Below are 27,851 nucleotides of genomic sequence, written 5' to 3'. Positions count from 1 at the left end.
AATCAGAATTGGGCATCAAGACCTGCAGTGTAAACGAGGCCGAAGACTATTTCAGCATCTGCCATCTCACTATGAACCCTCCAAAATAAAAGTTTGGTTTCACTTAAAATTATGAAGAAAATAATATTACTATTGAACTGAGCAGTGCAACGTGTAACAATAATACTAATACAATTTATTTAAAAAAATTTAAGCAATATCACACAATATCATAAAACAATTGATTACATTTAACAACTTTTTTTGATTTGATTGCATTACATTTTAAAAAATGAATTCAATTGTTTTGCATTAATTTTGATTATCACTGTTTTTTATAATACATTTGAATGAAATATTAAAACAGACATTTAATAGGGCTTTATTATTGTTAAAAATGTAACGCATTTTTAAAAGAGTACATTTTATGAATTCAATTGATTAGGCATTGATTTTTGATTATTAAAATGTAATTAATCCAATAAAACAGGATAAATTAAATGAAGAAAAAAGTAATGATGTGAAGAATCTCCTCTAAATTAAATCACAGTAAAATGATTTTGATGTATAATGAACAGATGAACTGTCAGTAAGTCTCATCCACGTCATCTTTAACTTTGCCTGGAATAATAAAACCGATTGCCAAATTAAGAAAATAAAAATAAAATAATCTGGATCGGAACGGATCATTCATGAATGACCCATCACTATTGTGGACAATAAAGGAACTAAACTAAACTAAACTAAACTAAAGCTACTCAACACGGTTTCTCTGAAACTTCAAGTTTGGTACCGAAAACACCTCAGTTCTGTTTACTAGTGACACGAAGACTCAGGGCCCCATTTTAATGATCTGAAACGCAAGTATCAAACGCGAAACTCAACTTTGTGGGCGGATCTCGGCGCTGTTGCTATTATACCGGCGCGATAAATGACTCTTGCGCCCGACGCAAATCTAAAATGTGTTGGTCTGAAGTCGCTTCATTACTCATAGGTGTGGTTTGGGCGTAATGTGCAATAAACCAATCAGAGTGTCATCTCACATTCCCTTTAAGAGCAGGCGCGCTTGTTTCATTGCGGATTGCTATTATAATGGCGGATTTGCCAGGAGCGGTTCACAGCCGAGGAGACCGACGTTCTCGTCAGGGCCGTAAAACATAGAGAAGTGACAATGGGGATGGAGAAACACACCCAAATTAGCTTCGGTTAAACAGGCGTATAATAATTTGGGTAAATGTGTAAGCTAGATTTATGCCTATTTTTTCACATCTTCATGGACACCACAATGATTTCCCTCGTGTGGTAATATTTTTCCTTGTAATAATGATTGATTTGCAAAAATGAAAACTGCTGCGTCTGTGTAGACAAGAGAAGCAAAGTGTGTGTGTGTTGTGCACACGCTACATTATGACCAAGCATGTGCCCTTAAAATAGCCTCTGAATAACGCGCCACTGACTTTAGACTAGGTTTCTCCTGGTCTGTGGCGGAATTTTTTTCTGAAACTGCAAAATAGCACCAGGGAACGTTTGCGCCGGAACACGCCTCCTCTTTTTCGCTGAACCGCCCCCGGGAGCACAAGTTCATTCCCTAATTTACCGACGTGTGTCTGTGGAGGGAAAAGTCCGCTGTGTGTCGGGTGCAAAATAGGAACGATACATGCGTCGTTGTACAAAGTCAATTGCGCTGGGTGCAAGATAGGGCCCTAACTCTGATCACCTTTCTCAGAAAGGTGAAACATTTCTTTCTAACACATGTTGTGTTTGCTCTTCCAGATCGTCATTCCCCCCGTGTCGTCAGAGAGTCGCCAGGAGGCCGATAGCCAAGCGCTAACATTTGATTGAATTATCCCTCAACATGATGTGGCAGTAAACTGTTATTCCTCCATCTTTCCAACCCTCTGCTGTCTCGCCCCTGAGCGAACGACTTTCATCCTCTCTCATTTCTCTGCTGTCATACACACACACTGGCGCTCGCATGGCTTCGGCCTTTTGCTCATTTTCGTCTCTGTATTCCTGACAGGTCGTCTGGTTCCTGAGGGGAGGCCCGTGGAGGACGCTCTGACGAATTTACGGTTGTATATAAATATATATGAGCGTGTGGTTCTTTCAGATTGAAAAACATATACTTTGCAACGATTGCCTGCTATGAAGTTCATTCCAGGGCTAATGCTGTTTTGCCTCCCAATCTCGTCAGCTCCTTCAAAGAACGCATCCTATTTCAAGGCACGAGAGATATATGGAAAGGAACAGGGTAAATATTTGAGGCTTTATCTCTTGATTTAATTCAGTTGGTTTTCTTGGGCTGGCTGTGTGGAGTGGGTTCACAGCTGGTACGTTTATTCTAGACTAAACAACCCAGACTAGTGGCTGTTGAGGAGAGCATGCTTTTTCACTCATGGTTTTGTTGCAGATGCATTTCAGGAATTGCAAAGAGTGCGAGCGTGATTTCTGCTGTGACGAGTGGCAGGGAGGAATGCATTATCAGGTAACTGGAAAATTATACCTCATCAAAAGCAGTTCACTTCAACACAAATTAACCCGGAATGCAATACAATTGTAAAACATACATTCTAGGGGTGGGAATCTCTAGGCACCTCACGATTCGATTCGATTACGATTCAGAGGGTAACGATTATCTTTTTTGTGTGACTACTTGGTACTTTTAAAGCAAAGTATTTATGATGACCCATAAAGAATTTACTTCCAATACTTCCTATATTCATTTTATTAATAAAACAAATGGAAGTGATTTGGCAAGTCAACTGTAAGGTTACATTTGCCAGCATATGTCCCAACATTGCAAAGAACCAACAGGAAAATACTTGTAGTAAATAAATACAAATTTAAGCATATTCTGAATCTCTAGCATTTAATAATAGACTTCTAACCAACATCCTCTTGTTTTATTTCCAATGAGAAATATAATCCTTCAGACTAAAAAAAACATTTTGCTGTAGCAAAATCACTAACAGTTTTCGTTAAAAAATATAGGATTATGTACCAGCAGCTCTCATGCAAACATAATGCTTGTGGACTTATGCATATTCTGAATAATTAGTAACACAAAGCCGCTCTCATACACAGCTAAATAATAAAGAGTTAGGACTTGAAATGTTTGCTGTATACCACAATCAAGAACAGCTTATACAAAAAAAGTGAATGAACATAGTCAAAATGTAACTTGTTGTGACTGGCATTGCCCTGATACACACTGTGACTGTGGAGAGCAGTATGACGTACGTATAACAGATCGGTTTACAGCATATTGATGTGAAAACTAAACAATACAGAAAGCAGCTCTCATACAAGAAATACTAAATAGGTCACAATGAAATTGCCAATTTTCCAAACGTTAGCTTTTAACGTAGAGGGCGCCGTTCGAGTTTGGCGCTCAACCGTCATGCGTCTCTGTTATGTGCACGCCACAGACTGTCCGCACACTGCACGTCCCCTAATACATACATGCATGCATTTTCCCCCACCCCTAATACATACATGCATGCATGTCCGAGTTCAGAAAACAGCTTTAACATCAACCAAAGAACCATGCTTGTGTGTTCACCAAAATCTCTTATTATGAAAATCCCACAAAGTGTGTAAAACAACCATTAACGTCACTTTCCCGCGGGAACACACTCCCTCAGCCGGACTGAGTGGCAGAAGAGCCGCTGAGTGACTGGATTTAATAGGGAAAACTGCGAAAACGCCAGTAAAACAAACGATTATCAGTTTAAACTAAAGATTGGACTCGATATAGTGTTGCTTACAACTTACCAAAGATCCGGTGATCCGTGGATATTGACATGTGGCAGGAATCATGTTTCCTGACATTTATATGAGCCTGATTTCCACGCTGGAGAAATACATAAAGCAAATTTGCCTGTGAACGCTTTATATAAACACATAAGTGATCACGTATATCAGTGTTATATATATCATCATATCGTCCAGCCTTAAAACTTCAGTGTCAGTGTTTATTTAAAAACGTCCAATTATGCCGAATATGATGGTAAATATTTAATTAATGAGTTGTTAACCCAATATATAGGGTATGATTTCACCTGTAAATTCAGCAGATTGACACAAAATAATAACTGCAAATGGATCCAGTTGATTCTGTGAATCGCAGCGATGCATTTGCTTCTCCGTTCTGTAGCTTTCGGCTGTATGTAAAAATATACCTCGGATTTCTTGTCAAATCAAGTTGTACCGTCAATCTCAAAGCTCTTTCCCATTTTAGATGTGCTTTGTGTGTTTTTCTTGGCATTCACCCTGAAAACAAGGGTCTTTTTGCCACTTAGTGGGCGTAACTACAGTCACTCCAGCCGACGGGAACAACACACACATACTCTCTATAGTACAGCATCTCTGGATCCAGAAACAAGCGAAGAAAAAGATCTGGGTGAAAGTAAGAGGCTCTGTTCTTTCTTTTTGTTTAAATTGACTATTTGAAATAATCATACTTCAAAATATTCTGAGAGCCGTGAAAGATTTGTGAATATGTTAAAAAATGACTGACAACTTAAGGCGAGACGCTACAGGTGAATAGCGTAACATTTTAAAATAATAGATATCACCATGAAACTTCCTCAGTTGATTACTTACACAAGTATATAAAAAAAAATGGATTACAAGTTTTAGAAATTTGTATGTTTAATTATGCAAATTAGGCATTATCTCATTAAATATGCAAGATTTTTCCAAATATTTTCGGTAGATAGATCTGAACGTATGATAAAGCCGGGTGCAATGAAATTCTTCATTTCATTTTGTTTCAGAGGGATTTCAGGATATATGCTTTCATTCCCTAGGAAATCAAAATATACTGTCATACATAGCCTTAAAAAAATCAATTTTCGCCATATTTTTTTAATTAAAATGTCACATAAATCAGGCCAGGAATTATTTGTTAACAAATCCCTCTGAAAATATCTTCAGAATACTGCTAAGTGTATAACTGGGAAGTGTGGTGTACACAGGTGCTACATAGGCTGAGATGTTTGTACTGGAGAATGACAAAAAACTCATTTTGAGAAAACGGCAGTTAAAGAGTTAAATAGCTCTAAATGAGATTTCATCGTTAGCTTTAAATCCCCCTTTGGACATTCACGATTGGTTACTGATAGAAAGGAAATGCCCATATTTGGGTTATATAGCGTTGTGCAGGAGACTCGGAGCTTTACAACGACACCGGTCATGACAGACTTCAGTGAACAGACGGAGCTCGGCGTGTCGCGTGGGAATGCTGACTTCCTGGTAAATTCAGGAGAAACTTACTGCCGCAAGTAAACAAAATGTAATAAAATAAACATCTTAATGTATATTTTCAACGTTTTCTTTATAGCAGCTTGAAAGAACACGTATTGAAGGAGTAAACTAGCCCAAGATCTCATAACTGAGCACTGTATGTTTTTGCCTGCCGTGTCTCGCCTTAATAAAACTCTGGCAGAGAAAGAGTTCATTTATTTAGTGAGTTTGCAGCACTGCATTTTGAGAAACCTCATGCCATTTTAAAGTCCAATATGCATTAGACGTATAGTGTGTGTCGTAGCTGCAGGCCACCTGCACAGTCCTGACTCTAGAGCATCATTATACACTCATTACACACCTGCAGGTCAGAGGTCATGGGGTCATCTCACATGAAAGCTGCTCGTCTGTCTAGGGCCAGAAACTCTGTGACTGAAGCGGACAATCTAATGCAGTTCGTCTCGCCGCCTTCATTTGGTCAATTTGAGCCAAAATAAACTAAATCAACAGTGACTGTTCCGTCTAACTAAAGCCTGGAGATCTGCCGGATTAGAAGGACATCTTTATTGTAATTGTAACTAATTTAAAGGTAAATTTGTATTTATCCCGTATCCTAGTTCAAGATGCCAATCCTAATTGTTCAGGAAGATTAGATCTACTCTTCTCCGAAATGTCACTATTTTAAATAAAATGTGCAACATAATTTAGACTATTATGATTGTCAGCAGCACATCGATCGGCGTCGCCTTTCTTGCTTCAGCTCGGCGCTTTGTGTTTGTGATCCATATGCACTTAAGAAAAAATATGGCTTTAGGTGTGTTTTATTATTAGCCCAGCAGGGGCGGAGTGTGTTGTGTTTTATCTATTATTCCGGCAGGTTTAGTTTAGTCCCTCAGGCTTAATGCTAACATCATGTAAACACACACACACACACACACACTGACGCCACGGCCAAACAACACATAGGTTTGCATACGATGCATCAAAATCTCACTCTCCTCTACATACTTAGGTGTGTGTGTGTGTGTGTGTGTGTGTGTGTGTTGTGTTTATCTATTATTCCAGCAGGTTTAGTTTAGTCCCTCAGGCTTAACGCTAACATCATGTAAACACACACACACACACACTCACACACTCACACACACACACACACACACACACACACACACACACACACACACACACACACACACACATGCAGACACCACGGCCAAACAACTCATATAGGTTTGCATATGATGCATCAAAATCTAACTCTGCTCTACATACTTAGGTGTGTGTGTGTGTGTGTGTGTGTGTTGTGTTTTATCTATTATTTTGGCAGGTTTAGTTTAGTCCCTCAGGCTTAACGCTAACATCATATAAACATACACACACACACACATGCAGACGCCACGGCCAAAATACTCATATAGGTTTGCATATGATGCATCAAAATCAAAATCTAACTCTGCTCTACATACTTATAGGTGTGTGTGTGTGTGTGTGTGTGTGTGTGTGTGTGTGTGTGTGTGTGTGTGTTGTGTTTTTTTCTATTATTTCGACAGGTTTAGTTTTGTCCCTCAGGCTTAATGCTAACATCATGTAAACACACACACACACACACACACACACACACACACACACACACACACACACACACACACACAGACGCCACGGCCAAACAACACATAGGTTTGCATATGATGCATCAAAATCTCACCCTCCTCTACATACTTAGGTGTGTGTGTTTGTGTGTGTCATCACTAAAGGCTGTAGAGATGAATTATGGTTTGGTGTGATGAGAAGCCTCTGGGAGATGTGTGTTATTCCAGCGCGTCAGGAAATAGAGTGGGTGGACGGGATTCTGATTAGAGCCGGAGCTAAGATAGAGAGACAGATCTATGGTTTCTATATCCGTCCCTGAACAGAGAGAGATGTGCCTTATCATAGACACCGACAGACACCCCGTACACTCGACTCTGTCCGTATCAGTCAGCTGAGGACCACACACACACACACACACACACGCGTGGTGATAGCTCCCATTTATCAAGCTCTGACAACTTCGGCGTTTCAGAACTGCACGTTTTCTCTTTATTATTGTCCGATGTCTCCATCGTGTCGTTGTCTAAGGGTCTGAGCTCTGGGTAATACGCCGAGTGTGTTTTCTGAGCCAGATCCAGTGGTGCGAGAAGAAGAAAAAAACGGTGGCAAGTTACGTAAATGCATAAAAAAGGAGACAGATCGGCTCTTTTTTTCGTTCTCAATTTTCTGCCGCTTGATTAAACTTGCTGCAGGATCAATCCTGCACTGAATCTCAAGTCAATTTTGATAGCGTCTGAAAAAAAAGAAAAGAAAAAGAGCTCCCTAAAACACATTAACCAGTAGAAAAGCCTGATTGTGTTAGAGAGAAATAGAAATGGAAACATCTCTGAGACTGCAGATACATCTCGTTTCTGATGAGTCTGTAAAGCTTGGATTATTAGTAGCATTTGCTAAGGCATTACTATTGCATTTACATTTGAACAAACCCCTAATAGTAATGTCTGCACTCAAATCACATTAGAAATAAGCAAGCTTAAAAAACAATACAAAAAACACTGAAAGATATTCTTGGTGAAGCAAACTGGACGGAGCCACAAACACCAGCTAAAGCTGGAAAATCCCGCATCCGTTATTCTCAGAGCGTAGCCTTGATTCAATCCATCATGAACTATCGGCTCAGAAATCATTGGCCACCTTCATCAGACCTACAGATCTCATTTTCCTATCGTATTTTCCACACTCACAGGACCAGAGTCGCTCCGAATAATTCCAACAGACCCTCAGGCTACAAAACACATGATGGAAAAATGAGGATTTCTAAGAGGAATGCATATTATATATTATAAAAGGTGTTCTTGAGGCATTTTACAGTGCCTTATTATACGCCGGCGTGTCATTTATTGAAAATAATCGGTAATCACAGTTATAATACGCAACTATTCATATTTATTTATGCAGATATTATAGTCTATTAAAACGCACAGTTTTATATGCTGTTGAAAACGTTTGTAACCTCCTCAGGGTTTGTGTGCAGTGAGGATTTATATAGCAGAGGTTTTATATTCAATCAAATCCTGATTCGGGAAGTTTATCCTGAAGGTCAGGGCTCAAAGCTATTTTTTTGGATTTAGCGTTAGATATTTATATGCCCTGCCAAACTTCCCCATCACAAATAAATAGACAAAAGTTATCTTTTTCGTCGTTTTTGACCCTTGTTACATTTTAGTGAAATTTCACAATTATCAATTCCAGTTTGGATTCCACAGCAAAACACGACTAGCCTAACTGATCAAAAAGTTAAAACATTGTTAAACCGCAATAAATGAGAACGAATTACAAGCAATAGCACAGTTTTCTCCCTACTGTTTACGTTCACTTAAAGGCCCCCTGAAATCAAAATGTATGTTTTTTAGCTTTTAGTATGAATTAGGGCTTTGACTTTTGCCCAAAAATCATATTCGAAGTTCATTTGTTTATTAAAATTAATATTCGAATATATTCTAATATTTATTAATAATATTTTGACGGAGATAGCATGGAGTCGATTCTAGCCTGCCTCGCCCCCTATCCCTCCCCCTCCTCCTCTTCCAGCTTGCCGGGATGTAGTGTTGACAGGTGGGCTCTCATGTCGCTGGTCGTCGTGTGGTATGTGAGTTTGGTCCTACATATTTTGCACATCACTTCGTCCTTACTCGTGATTTTTCCATTTCTTTGGGAACCCAAAGTAGCGCCACGCGTTGCTTTTCAAATTGTCAGGAGTGTAGATTTCAAACTCCTCGTCAGCCGTGGTTGTTGTAGCCGTTGGCGCGGCCATTGTTTTGGTATGCAAAATAGGCGCTAACCAGGCGCTAACGTCACCTACAGGAGCCCAGATGACCAATAATAGCCTTGCTAATGAGCTCGCGATTCACAACTACACCAGGCGTGAAAAAGCCTTGGAATCTGAATTGAAAACAATGTTTACAAGCAAACACATTTACTAAAAAGAATGCCCATAACAGGTTCGAATATTAAAGGCTGCCTAGTATTCGTTCGAATATCATATTTTTTTTATAAAAAAAATTACGAATTTGAGTAACGAAGTTCGGAGTCAAAGCCCTAGTATGAATATGTTAGCCTTTGAAGGTTATGAATAAGCTGGTGTTCCAAAACAATGACAAAATTCGCATTTAGGAGATATAAGCATTCAAAACTTACAGTCTCTCACTTCCGCTAAAATGGATCATGGATTTTTATGACATCACCGCTTCTCATCACATCTTCTGTCCAATCAAATGTTCTCTAGAATCTGAAGCTCCGCCCCCTCTGCTATAAACACCCCCTGGCCAAAGCGACCGTTGACACGTCACAGAGCAATATGTGTTGGAGTGTGTGTTCTGTTGCTCAAACGCGCGTATTTTATTACGTCTTCAAACTGTACGTTGGCTAAGAATTAAATTAATAGAATTTATTCACACCTCTACTATTGAATCCAACGTATCATCAGCGCTCGGATTCGCTTCCATGGTGCCGTCAGTCTGTGAGGTAAACTAAACTAAACGCTATTGGCTATTTGAAAAGGGGACGGAGCCATTCAATACGTCCCGCCTTAACTTCCTGTTTCAGTGGAAATAACGTCAACGAATCAAACAAAGATGCCATTCCAAGACACTTCAGTGCGACTGATGAGATAAATGATATAACAAGCAGTCGAGATGTGTGCTATAGCATATATCGCTTTACATGAGTGCACTGTATGTATGCAGATAAAGCTGGGTTTGCCATATATCATATATCCAACTTTATGTAATAAGCTGGCCGATAATATAGTTAGATTTGCCACATACTGGGTTTAATCAGTCATGGGAGCTGTAGGAACTGAACTGAGATTTGAAAGAGAGAAGGCCGTTAATGATTTAGATGTGCTCACGTACACGGGCATCCAACCGTGTTCCTCTCTCTTTCATATTTTATGAAAAAACGAGACCCGAGAATGAGAATGTGTGTGTGCTTTTGTTTGTGTCTGTGGGAGTCCTGGTCTTTCTTTACCAACATATAGATCTCCCGATACTATGGTGATGAGCCTCCCTTTAGCCACATGCCGATGATGATGATGACGGAGATGGAGATCTCCAGGGTCATACAACTCAGAATCTGATGTAAACATAATGCTATAGAATTTTTTAGATTGAATTTTCCAGTGACCTTGAGCTTGGGAAAAGCGCTTTATTAATAAAACGTATTATTATTATTATTATTATTAGCTGGCCGTGTTTCAGCGTTGTTGTTGTTGTTGTTATCCACTTTATTCCTGCGCCCCATGATGCTTTGTGCGAATTATGGGTGTAACTTCCGTTAAGCTATTAACAATCAGTGAAACGCTCGCTCTGTGAACGCAATACGTTAAAAAAGTGTCAAAACGAGATGACATTAATCTATTCACCCTTCAACCATTGAACATCGAAAGGAAATTAAAAAGTGTAAAAGCATCAACAAGGTACTTTCAACAGACCAAACAACCCCAATATATATATATAATCTGTATTATGTAACTTATGTTGCCTTAATCAAAAATGTTCATTAACTTTGAACTATTTCAAAGTGATTTCCGTCATTTTGACTGATAATAAATTGCATTTACCTGTGAAAACAAACCTGGAAAGAGACGTGAGGATTTGAGGAGAATAACGAGAGATTCTTCGTGCATTCCAGTGAATTATTAATGGAATATATCGTACATTAAATTCGGGAGAACAGACCACAGATGTGCAGGATATGTCGTCCTTTCTCATACTTTTACAGTGGATTGCAAAGGGAAAAAAGAAAATAATCATGAGGAAAAGAGAGAGCGACTGAAAAGAGCTCAAGCCATAGATATTCTTGTTATAACGTCACGTTAAAATACCAAGTATAACGTTATTCTCATGATGTCTGAAAATAAATCATGAAGGAAAACTGACAGATCTGCTTTATTAGTAGGGCAACTTTATGATTTGAAATGATTCGTTTCAGCCTTTTTGAGTGGAAGTTCCCCAAACCGGAAGTGCCGGCCATAATTCAACACGCTGTAAGCTCGTCAGGAATAAGGTGGATAGGAAGAGCACATCCACAATGGGAGTTACACGTTCTCACAGTCAGTTGTGCAGTAATATTACATTTATATTACGTATCTTAATAATCTCGTGTAATATACATTTTGGTGGAGTTTAATAACACACTAGGAAGCACTTCATGGTATTATTGTGACGCCCCCAACCCAATTAATCGATTAATTGTTTTACTGAGCATATCCAGTCCTCAAAAAAGAGAAAAAAAGGCCAATAATGTCCATCTCTAACCGTAACTTGATCCATTTTTGATTTTACAACCACCTTCATAGAGACACAATTCACTATCCAATAAATTTGGATGATAAACGGATGAAATTCCCATGTTACATGCAACAGTTTTCTTTCATAACATTATAACGAGAACGCTATAGAATGTTTTAAATTGAATTTTTCAGCGACCATGAGCTTGGGAAAGGCGCTTTATTAATAAAACGTATTATTATTGTTATTATTAAATTCTTTGTGCTTTAGCTGGCTGTGTTTCAGCGTTGTTGTTGTTATAGGAAGACGTTACACGTTCGGACTAGCACGGACTAGCAAAATTTGTAATATTTTATATTATGGATCTTAATAATCTCTTGTAATAAGCGTCTGGTCGAGTTTATTAACACACTAGCAAGCTCTTATGTCCTGGTATCATCGTGACGTGCGGATTTTGCTGCAGTCAGCAGATACTGCGAACTCAGGTGTGTGTGTGTGTGTGTGTGTGTGTGTGTGTGTGTGTGTGTGAAATGTAGGACTCTGTATACTGACTTAAACACTAATGACTAATGACTCGTGACTTGTTCCTCTTTAGTCTTAATTACTCTATACTTGCATTCACACACACACACTGCTGTGACACCTTAATGAGATGTTGCTAGGAGGCAAAAATGTTGATTAAGAAGATATAGGCACAAAGGTCATATTGTCTTGAAGTTTCTTGTCTTTGTGTCTCTTTTTTCGCATTCTGTCCATTCATGTTTTCGACTAATTTCAAAGTGGGTCAAGCCAAGACTTTGGTAGACTGAGCATCAATTACACTCACACACACACACACACACACACACACACACACACACACACACACACACACACACACACACACACATACAGAGTCACCAAGACAGAAAGAAGTTTCATTTTGACATTTCAAACCTAATTAAAGGAGAAAGCGAAGTGATCCAAGAGAGGTCAGCAACTCATTACTATCACACACATGTGTGTTTGCTTTTCTTCATTGAAGTTTTATCTGTGGGCTTTATGCAAGTAAAGGTTCATTCAAACCGAGGGCGATAACTATAACGATAACTGTATAAAATGAAGTTTAGGACTGTCACTAACGATTATTTTGGTAATCAGTCGATTATTTTGACGATTAATCGGGTATTTTTGTGGTAATAAAAATAGACCTAAGCCTTTAAAAAGACTTAAAATACATATACAGGTGAAACTCGAAAGAGTAGAATATCGTGCAAAAGTTAATTTATTTCAGTAATTCAACTTAAAAGGTGAAACTAAAATATTATATAGAAAATAACATGCAAAGTGAGATATTTCAAGTCTTTATTTGTTATAATTTTGATGATTATGGCTTACAGCTTATGAACATTTTCAAGCTGTAAGCCATAATCATCAAAATTATAACAAATAAAGGCTTGAAATATCTCACTTTGCGTGTAATGAGTCTATATAATATATTAGTTTCACCTTTTAAGTTGAACTACTGAAATAAATGAACTTTTGCACGATATTCGCATTTTTCAAGTTTCACCTGGATGATAACAGTGAGGCAATAATATTTGGTTCAAATAAAGTATCAAAAGCATGTAATCATATGGTTTCATAGAACAACACGTAATATAATATAAACAATCATCTATGTATTATAACAAATGCCTGCAGAGGGCGCCAAAGGCCTGGTGTTGTTACACTTTACAGCAGATCAAATCCTTGTTTAATATTGGCCATACACATTTAATTCAAATATTTACTTTAATAATCTTTAATATCTGGTCACTTCTTTACAATAGAAATGCTACAGCCTCTGTAATAAAGAATATGCATCAAAACATGCAAACTCACAGCAACTTTTATTTCGAAATCGCAACGAACAGTTCACATATTTGAAGCATATTGACATATTCTTGCTTTATAAATGATTTTTACCTTAGAAATCTGATGAAACGTCACATAAACTGGAAAATTAAACTTTGTTTATGAATGGAGTTGTGTGTTTTCAGATTTAGAGTCAAATCTGTCCTCATAACTGGATAAAACCCCTCTCGGCCCCTCTTAACCCCAATATTTGTGTTTCAGTTCAGCCATTATACGACACTCATTCACCAAACGCTCATGTAACGGCGAGAGAGAGAGAGGGAGAAAGTGTTTCCCTCCTCCTCTGCTCTCTAAAACGAGAATCTGACGTCTTTTCTTCAACTCAAAACAGCATCCACGTCATTCACTGATATACACACACTAAATTTAGACGAGCAAACGAGCTCAATTGCAAAGAATAATCCGTATTTAGACCAACACACACACTCACACGTTTATATTTACCTGTGTGTTTGCTCATTTTATGTCTTTATAATCTATTTACTGCTGTGAAAATGGCTTTCATGCATATTTCGTTTGCATAATGTCACATGCACGTGATAATAACAGTGTGCTAATTAATGCTGTTTGCTATTGCAAGTGTCTCTATTATGGTTGCTCATGCTAACACTAAGCTTGTTGCCATTTTCTTTAAGACTGAGTAAAACTCACATCAATGAGATCAATGGGGAAAATTCTAGCCTTGTGAGCTGAATGAGGATTTTATGGCCAAATGAAGTACGTTTGTGCGTGTTTGTATGGAAACTTGTTTCCGCCTCAGAATAAAACATAAAAAGCACAATTGCGAGTTTACATCTCACAATTCTGACTTTTTATCTGTGAAAAAGTCTGAATTGTGTGATATAAAGTGAAAATTTTGTGTTATATAAGTTGCAACTTTATATCACGCAATTCTGACTTTACAACACAAAATTTCCACTTTATATCACACAATTTGGGCTTTATATCACACAATTATGACTTTATATCACACAATTTGGACTTTATATCACACAATTTGGACTTATATCACACAATTTGGACTTTATATCACACAATTTGGACTTATATCACACAATTTGGACTTTATATCACACAATTTGGACTTTATATCACACAATTTGGACTTTATATCACACAATTCTGACTTTATATCTCGCAATACTGAGAAATAAAGTCAGAATTGTGAGATGCAAACTCGCAATTATCTTTTAAAATGTTTTATTCTGTGGCGGAAACAAGCTTCCATATCTGTGTGTACATGATCTGTTGTTCGACCTCCTCTGATTGACAGCTGCAGGTGTTCCCTGAGCATCAGTGTGTGTAAAGTGACCTGTGGGTGTGTTTTTGCTGGATTGTCTGTCCTGCAGCATTTTTATCAGGCCAGCAATGTGAGGAACATGTCACTACAACCTCCTCAATCTACTACTGTCACAGAAATCAATACTGCCCAACACACACACACACACATTCAGGAGAACATTTCAATTTCTCTATAGACACTCTGAGATTTAAAGATGTCTACAGAAAAACAAGACAAAAAAGTGAAAATGATGTTAATTTGAGCTTTGGGTTCTTCTTAAATTTAGTAAATAGTCAATTAAGATTCAGAAATTACACACAGACACACACACACACATTCAGGAGAACATCTCAATTTCTGTATATTATTTAGTAATATAGATTTATATACATTTAATAAATAGGCAATTAAGATTCAGAAATTACACACACACACACACTCACGCACACACACACACACACACACACACACACACACACACACACACACACACATTCAGGAGAACATCTCAGTTTGTCTGCAGAAAAACAGACAAAAAAGTAAAAATTATATTAATTTGAGCTTTGGGTTCTTCTTAATTTAGTAAATAGTCAATTAAGATTCAGAAGTTACACACACACACACACACACACACACACACACACACACACAGACAAACACACACACTCACGCACACACACACACACACACAGACACACACACACACACACACACACACAGACAAACACACACACATATACACACACACAGTGTCCAGTTGTAAGTAGTCACTTGTACATGTAATAGTTTTTGCATGTGTTCTTTGTGTTTTTGCTTTTATAAATTAATTTTAGTTTGAGTTCATTTGAGTAGATTTTACAAATTAAGGTAATTTGTTGTTTTTTTTATCGCACAATTTCCTCACAATTGTTTAGAACCTTTATTTAACCAGATTAAAATGTCTTTTACAGGAGTGTCCTGGCCAAAGTTGTGAATTTATACCTCGCAATTGCATGTTCTAAACTAATTGTTGCATCACTTTATAAATCCTCTCTTGTGGCCTCATGGGATAGTGAAGTGTCCATTGAATGCACACTTAAAAAAATCTCGCCGGAAGTCATTTGACGACTACAAATTCGGACATACAACTATTTCCACGTACAGTTTCTCAACTACTTTATTGTAGGAAAGCATGTGACTTCGAATGCAGCTTTTTGTTTGCTTTTCCAGCTTTTCCTGCATCGCAGAGGAGAAGTGTGGGATTGTTTATTTAAACTTTTCTAGTTGTAGAAAAGTGAGGCTGAATTCATGAAAACCTAAAAAACAAGCAATAAGGTAGTGAAATATTAAAGGGATACTTCACCGATTAGCATTAAAGGATTAGTTCACTTTCAAAAATATTTTCGCTGATAATTTACTCACCCCGATGCCATCCAAGATATCCATGTCTTTCTTTCTTCAGTCGAAAAGAAATGAAGGTTTTTGAGGAAAACATTCCAGGATTTTTCTACACAGAATGGACTTCAATGGCAACCAACTATACCAATGTTCACAGAAGGTTCAAATGTCCGTCTCAATGCAGCTTCAAAGTCTCGACACAATCCCAGTCGAGAAATAAGGGTCTTATCTAGCGAAACCATCGGACATTTTCTAAAAAAAAAACAATATATATATATATACTTTTTGCTCGTCGTGTACCATCTCTGAGATGTGCCACGTATTGCGTCATCACGTTGGAAAGGTCACGTGTCACGTCATCTAAGTTATTTGTCTGTGTGCTCTGGTTCAAAAAGGAGGGAAGGGCGAAAAATGTCATCTCATTTTCTCCTCCAACTTCAAAATCGTCCGACATCTTTGTTTTAATTTATTAAATGAATTTTTTTCATGACCTTTCCAACGTGATGACGTAATACGTGGCGCATCTCAGAGATGGTACAAGACGGGCATTTGTGGTTAAAAAGTATATATATATATTTTTTTTTTTAATGACCGATCGTTTCGCTGGATAAGACCCTTATTTCTCGACTGGGATCGTGTCGAGACTTTGAAGCTGCATTGAGACGGACATTTGAACCTTCTTTGAACATTGGTATAGTTGGTTGCCATTGAAGTATTGTATTTTACTGTATTGTGTGTCTGGAAAAAAAACTCAGATGACGCAAAAATCTTCATTTAGCTCATCAGAGGCTTTTCTGTCCAGAGGCGAGAGACTACAGCCAATAGGAGGAGCTCGTTCCGCATGTCTTCAACCCGCCCATAGGGGGATCTCACCATAAAACGCCCTCTTTTCAGTTTCAGTCGACTAGTAGCCAAGCTGTATAATTTCTTCCGACACTGCCCTCTGTAACCGGGAGGCATGGCTTGGGCGTGTCCTCGTAGGGCAGCGAAGCAAGTGCATTCTGGGAGTTGTAGTCTTTCATCCACATGAGCCAAAAATACATTTTCTGGCTTTTCCCGCCATAAAAGGCACCAACTTCTACAATAACTTCACATTTCTACTACATCAATGACCCAATTTAAATACACATTCATCTTTCCAGCTCTGAAATATGCCTTTAACTACATCATTCTGTGTAAGAATATTCAGAATTAACATCATTTTGAATTATGCAAAGAAGGGTTACAGGGTAAAACCCTGATGAAGGCATGTAGCCGCAACGCGTAGGTGTACTTCTCACCAATTTTCAAGTAAGCCAGGAATGAAATAAAGGCTTTTTAACTTTTTTCACTAACATTCGAGTGCCTTGGAATTCTTGTCTTCAGAGATATACTATCCCACAACCAAAGAGCACCGAGATTTTATACACCCCATGCAGCACTTCTTTTTTGCATTAAGCTTTGAATAATCCAAACACTTTACATGTTCATGCATCTGTAATTGTGCTTTATAATATTAAATAACTGGCAACATTACAGTGCTTATCTTTAACCTCTACACTACTACCAATAATTAGTTTGCAATGTAATGTTAGAAGGAAAGCACTTGCTTATATTGCCAAAAAGTTGCTGTGATTTATATTTAAAACGTGATTGTGATCGATTAATATGTATAAAACCGTGTGTGTGTGTGTGAGTGGAAGCATTGTGTGTCGTGAATCTGCAGTATAAAGTGTGTGTGGACGTATTCATCCATTATAAATGTGTCAGAGAAACACTGTCACCTGGACTGAGATACTCAAACACAGCCAGTCTGGAGTGTGTGAGTGTGTGTGTGTGTCTATGAGGTGACAGACTTTCCACCTTCAGGAAAAACCTCCTATCTCACTTTTACACGCAGTGGATTTCGCCTTAATAAGAGGTTTTTATGACATGCACATTTTACAATAACCGTTAACAAGCACATTTGTGCATATGTGTGTGTGTGTGTGTGTGTGTGTGTCTGTGTGAATCTAACACGATGATGTGCGAGTGTTGACATTGTGAAGGGCAGAGCGAGGCTTGGGTAACATCCAGTTTGGAATATTCAATGCCTTTGGGTTTATTAAACACAAACACTCGACACATGAATCTTTCTCTGCTCTCGATCACAGTGCCGACACTCACTCCATGTTCTTTAATATTGGTTGTGCTTATTTCATGATTATTTGCATAAAATCTACGTTATGCAACAGCCATTTATTCTCGAGTGAGAAACGTGGCATTTTTAACATTTTAGAGTAATGGAGTTTTATTAGTGCTTCAGGAAAAACACATCGAACGGTTGTTCATGATATACAAATGTAAATTAATGTATTGTTTATTTACTAAAATAACAAAGACACATTAAACATATGCCGTATAATGAATCCCTGGAGTGTCTATTGTGTTTTTGAAATATCATATTTATTATTTATGTTATTTTACTTTTTTAACAGTTCGACATTTAGGTTGCAAAGCAAATTTTGCATGAATTTAATCCACTAGTTGTAATAATACTTTTATTTTGTATATATAAATTCTAAAATACTTTATGTAATCATAGTAAAAATTAAGATAGTCATCGACATAATAATCATTTTATAAATTTTTTAATTAAATGAATTTTAATTACATTTGAATTTTAATTCGTTATTTTGTCAAAAAGCTGAAATAAAATTAAATAGAACAGAGTTAATTAAGAATTAATGTCATTGTCGTAACATTGATATACTATTATAATTTTTACAAAGTTAAGTTATATGTTCTATTTCAGTTAATCTTTATTTATTAATTTTTTTAAACACATTTTTTATTAATTAATTAATTTTATTTAGTTAACGAAAATATTCCTGTTTAGAATTCATGGAATTAAAATTATTTCAGGTGTTGGACACTTAAAATCAGGATCAGACGATCTCTACGCTTTTGAAAGGTAAGAGATTAATAATAGTTTGAGTCATTTCTATGAATTGGTTCTTTTGAACAGTTTGATTAAATTAAATCTGGTTCTTAACTTCATTACTAATGTCCACTGGGGCATGTTACATTCTCTTACATGTTTTAATAAAGCCATTTGTAGACATATTGCTATTTATATTTAGTTTTTATGTAATTGAGGTATATTAATTTCAATTAGGGTATTTTTTCTTCCAACTTAATTGAGATTAATGTTCATACTACATCATGATCTGGGCTTTCCCTGCATGTTGAATGTGACTGTGACAAATATTCATGAGTTCTTGGACAGTTTTGCTGCTAAAGCATTCGTACAAATGGCTTTTGGCTCATTTAGAGACATACGTGTCTGAAACGGACAGTCGAGAACCGCTTATACTGTCTCATTGAGTGGTGAGTCATTAACTTCTCAAAACTGATTCATTCCAGTTCACGAACACATTGGTTTGGTAAATGTGAGCACATTTTTGACATTGTTGATAAAAGGACCAGTACACTGCAAAAAGGCTTCTCTTAATCAGTATTTTCGTCTTGTTTCCTGTCCAAATATCGAAAAAAATTTTTATCAAAAAGCATTTACTAGAGAAGTAAAATGATGTCTTGTTTCTGGAGAGAAAAAAAAATTAAGTGAGTTTTTTGCTTAAACAAGCATAATTATCTGCCAATGGGGTAAAAAAAAAAATCTTGTTTTCCATTTGAATTAAGATCATTTTTCTTGTTTTCCAATTGAATTAAGATCATTTTTAATTGTTTTCCAATTGAATTAAGATCATTTTTATTGTATTTTTCTTGTTTTCCAATTGAATTAAGATAATTTTTCTTGTTTTCCAATTGAATTAAGATAATTTTTCTTGTTTTCCATTTGAATTAAGATCATTTTTCTTGTTTTCCATTTTAATTAAGATCATTTTTCTTGTATTTTTCTTGTTTTCCAATTGAATTAAGATCATTTTTCTTGTTTTCCATTTGAATTCAGATAATTTTTCTTGTATTTTTTTTTTTTTTTTACAATTGAATTAAGATCATTTTTCTTGTTTTCCAATTGAATTAAGATCATTTTTCTTGTTTTCCAATTGAATTAAGATCATTTTTCTTGTTTTCCATTTGAATTAAGATCATTTTTCTTGTATTTTTCTTGTTTTCCAATTGAATTAAGATCATTTTTCTTGTTTTCCATTTGAATTAAGATCATTTTTCTTGTATTTTTCTTGTTTTCCAATTGAATTAAGATCATTTTTCTTGTTTTCCATTTGAATTAAGATCATTTTTCTTGTATTTTTCTTGTTTTCCAATTGAATTAAGATCATTTTTCTTGTTTTCCATTTGAATTAAGATCATTTTTCTTGTATTTTTCTTGTTTTCCAATTGAATTAAGATCATTTTTCTTGTTTTCCAATTGAATTAAGATTATTTTTCTTGTATTTTTCTTGTTTTCCAAATTAATTAAGATCAATTTTCTAGTATTTTTCTTGTTTTCCAATTGAATTAAGATCATTTTTCTTGTATTTTTCTTGTTTTCCAATTGAATTAAGATAATTTTTCTTGTATTTTTCTTGTTATCCAATTGAATTAAGAAAAATTTTCTTGTTTTCCAATTGAATTAAGATTATTTTTCTTGAATTTTTCTTGTTTTCCAAATGAATTAAGATCATTTTTCTTGTTTTCCATTTGAATTAAGATCATTTTTCTTGTATTTTTCTTGTTTTCTAATTGAATTAAGATAATTTTTCTTGTTTTCCAATTGAATTAAGATCATTTTTCTTGTATTTTTCTTGTTTTCCAATTGAATTAAGATCATTTTTCTTATTTTCCATTTGAATTAAGATCATTTTTCTTGTTTTCCATTTGAATTAAGATAATTTTTCTTGTTTTCCATTTGAATTAAGATAATTTTTCTTGTATTTTCTTGTTTTCCATTTGAATTAAGATAATTTTTCTTGTTTTCCATTTGAATTAAGATAATTTTTCTTGTATTTTCTTGTTTTCCATTTGAATTAAGATAAATTTCCTGTATTTTTCTTGTTTTCCAAATGAATTAAGATCATTTTTCTTGTTTTCCATTTGAATTAAGATCATTTTTCTTGTATTTTTCTTGTTTTCTAATTGAATTAAGATAATTTTTCTTGTTTTCCAATTGAATTAAGATCATTTTTCTTGTATTTTTCTTGTTTTCCAATTGAATTAAGATCATTTTTCTTATTTTCCATTTGAATTAAGATCATTTTTCTTGTTTTCCATTTGAATTAAGATAATTTTTCTTGTTTTCCATTTGAATTAAGATAATTTTTCTTGTATTTTCTTGTTTTCCATTTGAATTAAGATAATTTTTCTTGTTTTCCATTTGAATTAAGATAATTTTTCTTGTATTTTCTTGTTTTCCATTTGAATTAAGATAAATTTCCTGTATTTTTCTTGTTTTCCATTTGAATTAAGATCATTTTTCTTGTTTTCCATTTGAATTAACATTATTTTTCTTGTTTTCCATTTGAATTAAGATAATTTTTCTTGTATTTTCTTGTTTTCCATTTGAATTAAGATAATTTTTCTTGTATTTTTCTTGTTTTCCATTTGAATTAAGATCATTTTTCTTGTTTTCCATTTGAATTAAGATAATTTTTCTTGTTTTCCATTTGAATTAAGGTTATTTTTCTTGTATTTTCTTGTTTTCCATTTGAATTAAGATAAATTTCCTGTATTTTTCTTGTTTTCCATTTGAATTAAGATCATTTTTCTTGTTTTCCATTTGAATTAAGATTATTTTTCTTACCCCATAAGAAAAATTATCTTAATTCAAATGGAAAAAATGTATTTAAAAAATGTATAATAATTTATATTCAAAAAATAATCTTAATTCAATTGGAAAACAAGATTATTTTTCTTACCCCATTTTGCTTTTTTTAAGCAAGAACTCACTTAATAATTTTTTTTTATAAATAATAATTATCCAGAAAACAAGATATAATTTCTTATTTCATTTTACTCATCTTCTAAATCCTTCTTGATTCAAGGATTTTTAGACATTTGGACTGAAAACAAGACAAAAATACTAAGTAAGAAAAGCATTTTTTGCACATTAGCTCTCCATCTTATTGCTGCGCATCAGAAACATTTGAGATACAGAAGAAACGTTGCATGAATTTCCTTCTGTCTTTTGGCGAACGTGTGGAATTTGATATCGGGAATGTCAGCCTCTTGTTAATGTCAGCGCTGAAATGTTTTTACTGGAGCCGAAGCATGTGACCGCGCGGTTGGCTGAGCTCATGCAGCCGCGGGACATTAAAGCACGCCGGTCGGCTGTGTTCTTTCAGGTAGTGTTGCTGTTTTGTGTAAACACTGTTTCAAAGCTCCTTGCGTTCGTGGCTTTGGTGGTGGAGGAATGTTTCAGGTTCAATGCAACTTCAGCTCTATAAGACGGTGTTTGTGGCGTAATGCTCATTTTCTTCTACAAACAAAGCATTTGTTTACAGTCGTCCCGACACTAAAAGGATTTAGACACTTTACAGCTGAAAAAAAAATTTTTTTATGAAACAATCACTCTTAAGTGCTTGAAGCAAATGACGAGATGCACATTAAACATCTAAGTGCATTTCATCTTTGTTTTTACAAACTAAGTGACAAGTCTAAGTCATTTTTTATGTGGTAATCAACAGATTGAAGTGTTTTTTGTTGTTGTTGTAATGTTCCTTGGTAAGTTGTGCAAGCTCTTGCATGTAATGCTGGTAAATCTTCTTTCCACAGAGCTCAATATGAAGGGCTCGACGCAGCTGTTTGGATAAATCTGGATGGAATATTAAAGCGCAGTTTAAAATTCTGTGCATTAATCTTCTCTTTCAGCGCTGATGTAAGCAGCCGCGCTGTGGGGATAAATATAATCTAATAACACAGTGGCTTTTACAGTCATTCAAATGAAACCAATTAAAAAGCCTGCGTCTGCGCAGACCGCGATCCCCTGAGTGTGAGTTTACATGAGGTTTAGATCCGACTGCTCCTACCTAAGAGATCTGTCTCTCTTTCAGGGACTGAGAGATTGAGGAATCATTTAATAGGAAGGTTGTTGGACCTTGAAAAGGAGATATGTTGCGTCTATAAGCAATCCCTCCAGCGGGAGTTCTTCTCTGTGTCAGTGTCAGTGTTTCTGAACTCCCTGAAACGCCTCCATTGTAGTCTTGAGTTTTCTTCCGGGAACGAACACATCACAATATTCCTCATTTAAATAATGAATACGCAGACTAAAAGGGGCGGGGCCTGGTTGAGTTAGTTAGTAGTGTGTTGAAACCCAGCGGAAACCTTCCAGTCGCTCTCTTGAAACCAAAACGGAAGAGACTAAAACTGCAGTTCATCGACTGGCCACTAGAGACCGGCTCCAAAAGAGAGTCAATCCCATAAATCTCCATATTAAAATGCCCAACTTTACAGCAGAAACAAATAAGTTTATAGCCCGGTGCAAAAAGTAGTTTTGGTCTATATAGCTAATTTTGCCCTTCATGACGACTATGAGGGGGGTGAATTTTTTTTATAACTCATGCTTTTAAAGGGTAACTAAACCCTAAACCAACTTTTTTTAGTTAATGATCTGTAAGAATGGGGCTTTATTAGTGCTGTTCATTGATTCGAGTAACTTTTTTGACATTTGGGTATAAAGTGTTTTAATTTTACAATATATGGTGTAAAAACGTCTGAGTGCTGCCCTCTTAAGGTTGAACGGTGGCTACTGCAGTTGAATTTTCCTATTGGATGTTTGCGGTGGCAAGTGACGTAAGCGGTGGCAGGTGACGTAAGCAGGTTCCAGCTCACCACGCCCCTGGTACGATCTCACCACGCCCTTGGTATGAGCTAGCGTAGATTTATCTGTGTACAGTGGTCAGGAGGGTACGTAGGTGTAGTGTTGCTGGTTGCAACAGCACTGCTGGACTGCATAGCTTTCCAGCAGACTTGGAAATTAGGCGCCAGTGTTTGCATGCACTTGGCCTGGAAGACCGTGAGTGTGAAACCTGCATTTTACGCGTGATTGCTTCTCCAACGCAATAGAGGTGGAAATGGGCTTCTCCACACAGCTCGCGCTGAAAAGCAACACAGTGTCAAACGCTGCTCCTCCTGCATGGACTCCACCACCGCAGCGGCGTCTTGATGTGAGTGATCATATATATTTTAATCACAATTTATGGTTAGGGTAAAGTTAATCCTTTGGGGTCGACAAACGCGTCGGCGCATTTTGATTAATTTTTTCACATAGCGGCAAAATATGAATATGCCTATAGAGAGCGCGCGCTATTGACATCAACTCGATAAAACTCATCAGATGCATGTACTTTACGTCGTCTTGCGACCCTGTGAGTCACTCTCCATTTTAGAGAGTCTGACAGCAGGTCTCAGGTGCACGCCCCCCCGCTCACGGTTCGTCCCCTCTATCTCCGCTGGTGTCTGCCCTCTTTTCTAGCATTTTTCAAATATTGCCAGTGGGTGGAGTCGGGCTCTGACCAGGGGTTTAGTTACCCTTTAAATTATATTAAGCCTTAAAGTTCTGCATAATTAAGGGCGTGGCCACTTGAGTGACAGGTAGATTGCCGCTGATTTCCCTACTAGCCGTTTGTCTGCTGTCTGTTAGCGGCACGTCACCTCAGCTAATTCGCCTCACTGCACATTTTCGTTTATCCGGGTGTAAACGAAGCCGGCTCCGCCCACTTTGGGCTTCAAAAATGCTCTTCAGGAACACTATGGGTGACGTCACACACACTACCAACATATTTCTTTTACAGTCTATGGTTGAAACTGGTGGTTATGGTAAGGGGCGGGACATTTCCCAAACACACTCGAAGCGCTCGACCAATCACAACACACTGATCCAGCCGACCAATCAGAGCACAGTGTGCTTTCAGAAGGAGGGGCTTCATAGAGACAGGAACTAAACAGAGCGTTACTGACAGACTGGGAAGAGAGGAGCCGCAACAATGGAGAATATAGGGAATATAATCCACATTCAAGCAGGAAAACCTGTTCTAGTAGAGAAACAACAACATCAAGACTTTGTAAAAGGGCTTAATAAGTCCTCTTTAAGGCAGAGGCGTGTGTTATGCATCATTCGGAAAGATTGTTCCAATCCAATTTTCACATTTAGTGTGGACAAATTGTTTGCTGCGCTTACCACTAAAAGAAAACTGCATTTTTAGAAACAAGTAAATTAATTATTTTATGTATGAATGGATTTTCCAATAACGGACGTCCCTGTTTGTACCCAAAGGAAGGCCTTGTCAGATTTAGCTCACTTCTGAGGACATATTTGTCCCTGAAGTGTAACGGAGTAAACACAAACATGTGAGTGTAATGGTTTGTGTTGCTCAGATTAATGCAGACTGCGTCCTGTGAGAAACTTTATATTGTCTCGAACCCTCAGAGGTGTTTAAGCATGTTTGTGTGAGTTGATATTTGCACGAGTCCCCTGGAGAGCTTGTGCTGACAGCCATTCAATGCTTGGTAAATCCCAGACGAAAGATCGTGCGGTGTGTCACAATTACATGTTCTTATTCTGAATAGCATAAATAAATAAATACTGAACCTGAATGCTTTTCATGCCGTTCTGATCCGTCTTTTAATCCGCATTTGTCCACCGATGCATATAGAAAACAACCAGTGATTCGGTTATGAATTATTCCTTAACGTCTGAATCAATCTTATGACTCACTCACTGAATCAGAACAAAAGAATCATTAGTGGAATCGTTAAGGAGAATCACATTACTTTACTCATTTCCTATCCCTAGTCAGTGTCATGTGTTTTGTGAACAAATGATTCAAATGAGTCGGTTATATTGCAATGAATCTTAAGAATTATTCCTAAACGTCTGAATCAATCTAATGACTCACTCACTGAATCAGAACAAAAGAATCATTAGTGGAATTATTAAGGAGAATCGCATTACATTCCTCATTTCCCATCTCTAGTCTTTATATTTCACACACTGTTTCACATGCCCATTTTCTCACTCAATTAAAACTGCCCTCGTGACTTTCCTCTTGAGGAGCAGCTCTTATGCTGAGGTGAAGAAGTCAACGCTACGCCTGGAATAATTTAATTGAAAGATTCTCATCCTTAACCACAATTGTCACTTCAGAGGTCATTTAGTTTTTCCCACCCGATGTGTGTATAATAACCAGCCAGAGTTTGTGTTGCATTAATAGAGCAGTTATAATGCTTGCACTGCTCCCATGTTATATCTTAATTAAATTAGATTTAATGTAATTGTGAAGAGTACAAGTACAGAGACAATGAAATGCAGTTAGCATCTAACCAAAAGTGCAAATATAGCATATGGTTAGAGATATTAGAATATTATTAAATTGTTAAACTCTGAAATAACACAAATGGAAGTCTGGGACGGGTTATTAAATAAAACTAAAACTAATAACATTCTTAAAATGGCATTTTCTTTCTTTTAACAAATTTTTTTTTTCAGCTAGTTTTGCAAGGCAAAATTTCTCATTATAATTACAATGCTAAAATAACAAAAAATGAAATAAAAATTAATAGAGATATTAAAAAAAAAAAACACATGACAAAATTAGTTAAACTTGAAAAAGCAAAATATAAAAATTAAAAATATTAATAAAAACTGTAATAATATCTCAACTATATTAAAAATAACACTTGTCTGGGAATGATGTAGTGATTAAAATATGTGATCCAAATGAAAACGTTCTTATATTTGAGTTATGTCTTAATTATATTAGATTTAATGTAATTGTGAAGAGATCAAGTACAGAGGCAATGAAATGCAGTTAGCATCTAACCAAGCATATGTTTATAAATATGCATGTATATATAAAATCGTATTATTGTGCAAGATTTGAGGTCGATGCTTTGCGCCCTAGAGTTCAATGCAACATTAGCACAAATAACACGAATAGCTTTAGAATTAAACTAAGACTTCTATATGTAAATTGGCTTTATGTAAATCTCTTACTTGTCTAGGCATAGTTCATATCCAGGTCAAGTAGCTGAATATGAAATAGGTGTTGATATGTAAATGAGGGCGGTCATATGCTAATGAGCTTTAGGTTGATAGATGTTGTGTTGTGAATGTTACAATGTATCACATTCTACTAATATCAATGTTTTTATGTAAAAAGAACGAGAAACATCCTTTTTTTTCCTCCGTTGTTCCATTATGTTGCCCAAGCGGCTCGTTAGGAAAACCATTGTCTTGTTTTCGGCGCAGGAACATTTGTGGGTTAATGAGGTGACTTTGGACTTCATTAGCATTTTACATGTCACAACAGTGGCGCAGTGTTTAGTTCAGGGCATCACCATGGCAACATCTGCTCTGGGCCAGGTTATGGGATGTAGTGTAATGTTTAAAACCAGAAGTTTGATGGTTTGACCCGAGTAAACAATTACCACTGTTGCCCTTAAGCGAGACCTCGGTACAAACCTCTATAATGACATCACATGATGCTTTATGACGGCATTGCGTGGACGTGTGGCGATAAATAGAGATGATGCTTGACTATGAAAATATTTAGAATGATAGTCACGAAATCTAAGCATGACAGAGCTAGTAGTTGATAAGGTTAAATGACAGACTCTCGTTTGTGCCTCTGATTTAGTTGCGAGCGACTTGGTGACCTTGAGGTCAAGAGGGAGATTTGAGCTCTGGAGGATTATCATCTATTTGACCAACATTCGGATAAACATCCAGTGGATAAAAGAACATATTACGGGTGTGGAACGACATGAGGGTGAGTAAACGAGAAGAAATACACTACCAGTCAAAAATGTGGGATCATTTTCTCTTCTGCTCAACA

The 27,851-nt window shown here is 36.4% G+C and overlaps 2 protein-coding genes and 1 long non-coding RNA gene across 6 annotated transcripts in view; 2 read left to right on the top strand and 1 right to left on the bottom strand.

Moving 5' to 3' along the window:
* chrm2a (cholinergic receptor, muscarinic 2a) overlaps positions 1 to 27,851 on the bottom strand; it is a 108,392-nt gene that overhangs the window by 48,082 nt on the left and 32,459 nt on the right. The window lies entirely within an intron of this gene.
* Positions 292 to 15,468, top strand: LOC309496746. Its single transcript, XR_014205212.1, has 2 exons — positions 292 to 6,103; positions 6,774 to 15,468. It is a non-coding gene; the product is annotated as an uncharacterized lncRNA (long non-coding RNA).
* LOC309496737 (uncharacterized protein) overlaps positions 21,788 to 27,851 on the top strand; it is a 103,672-nt gene continuing 97,608 nt past the window's right edge. For 2 of the 3 annotated variants that reach the window (XM_082166879.1, XM_082166878.1), the window contains exon 1: positions 26,547 to 27,785. In XM_082166879.1, coding sequence (XP_082023005.1) covers positions 27,780 to 27,785 — 6 coding nt within the window. In that variant the 5' untranslated portion in view covers positions 26,547 to 27,779. Of the gene's footprint in view, positions 22,362 to 26,546; positions 27,786 to 27,851 lie in introns of those variants that run through there. The other variant, XR_014205201.1, reaches the window with a different exon arrangement.

The sequence above is a fragment of the Leuciscus leuciscus genome (genome assembly GCF_965113295.1).
Source record: "Leuciscus leuciscus genome assembly, chromosome: 4".
Lineage (NCBI taxonomy): Eukaryota > Metazoa > Chordata > Actinopteri > Cypriniformes > Leuciscidae > Leuciscus > Leuciscus leuciscus.
Note: the sequence above shows the minus strand (reverse complement) of the source record. Positions and strands in the feature narration are given on the sequence as shown.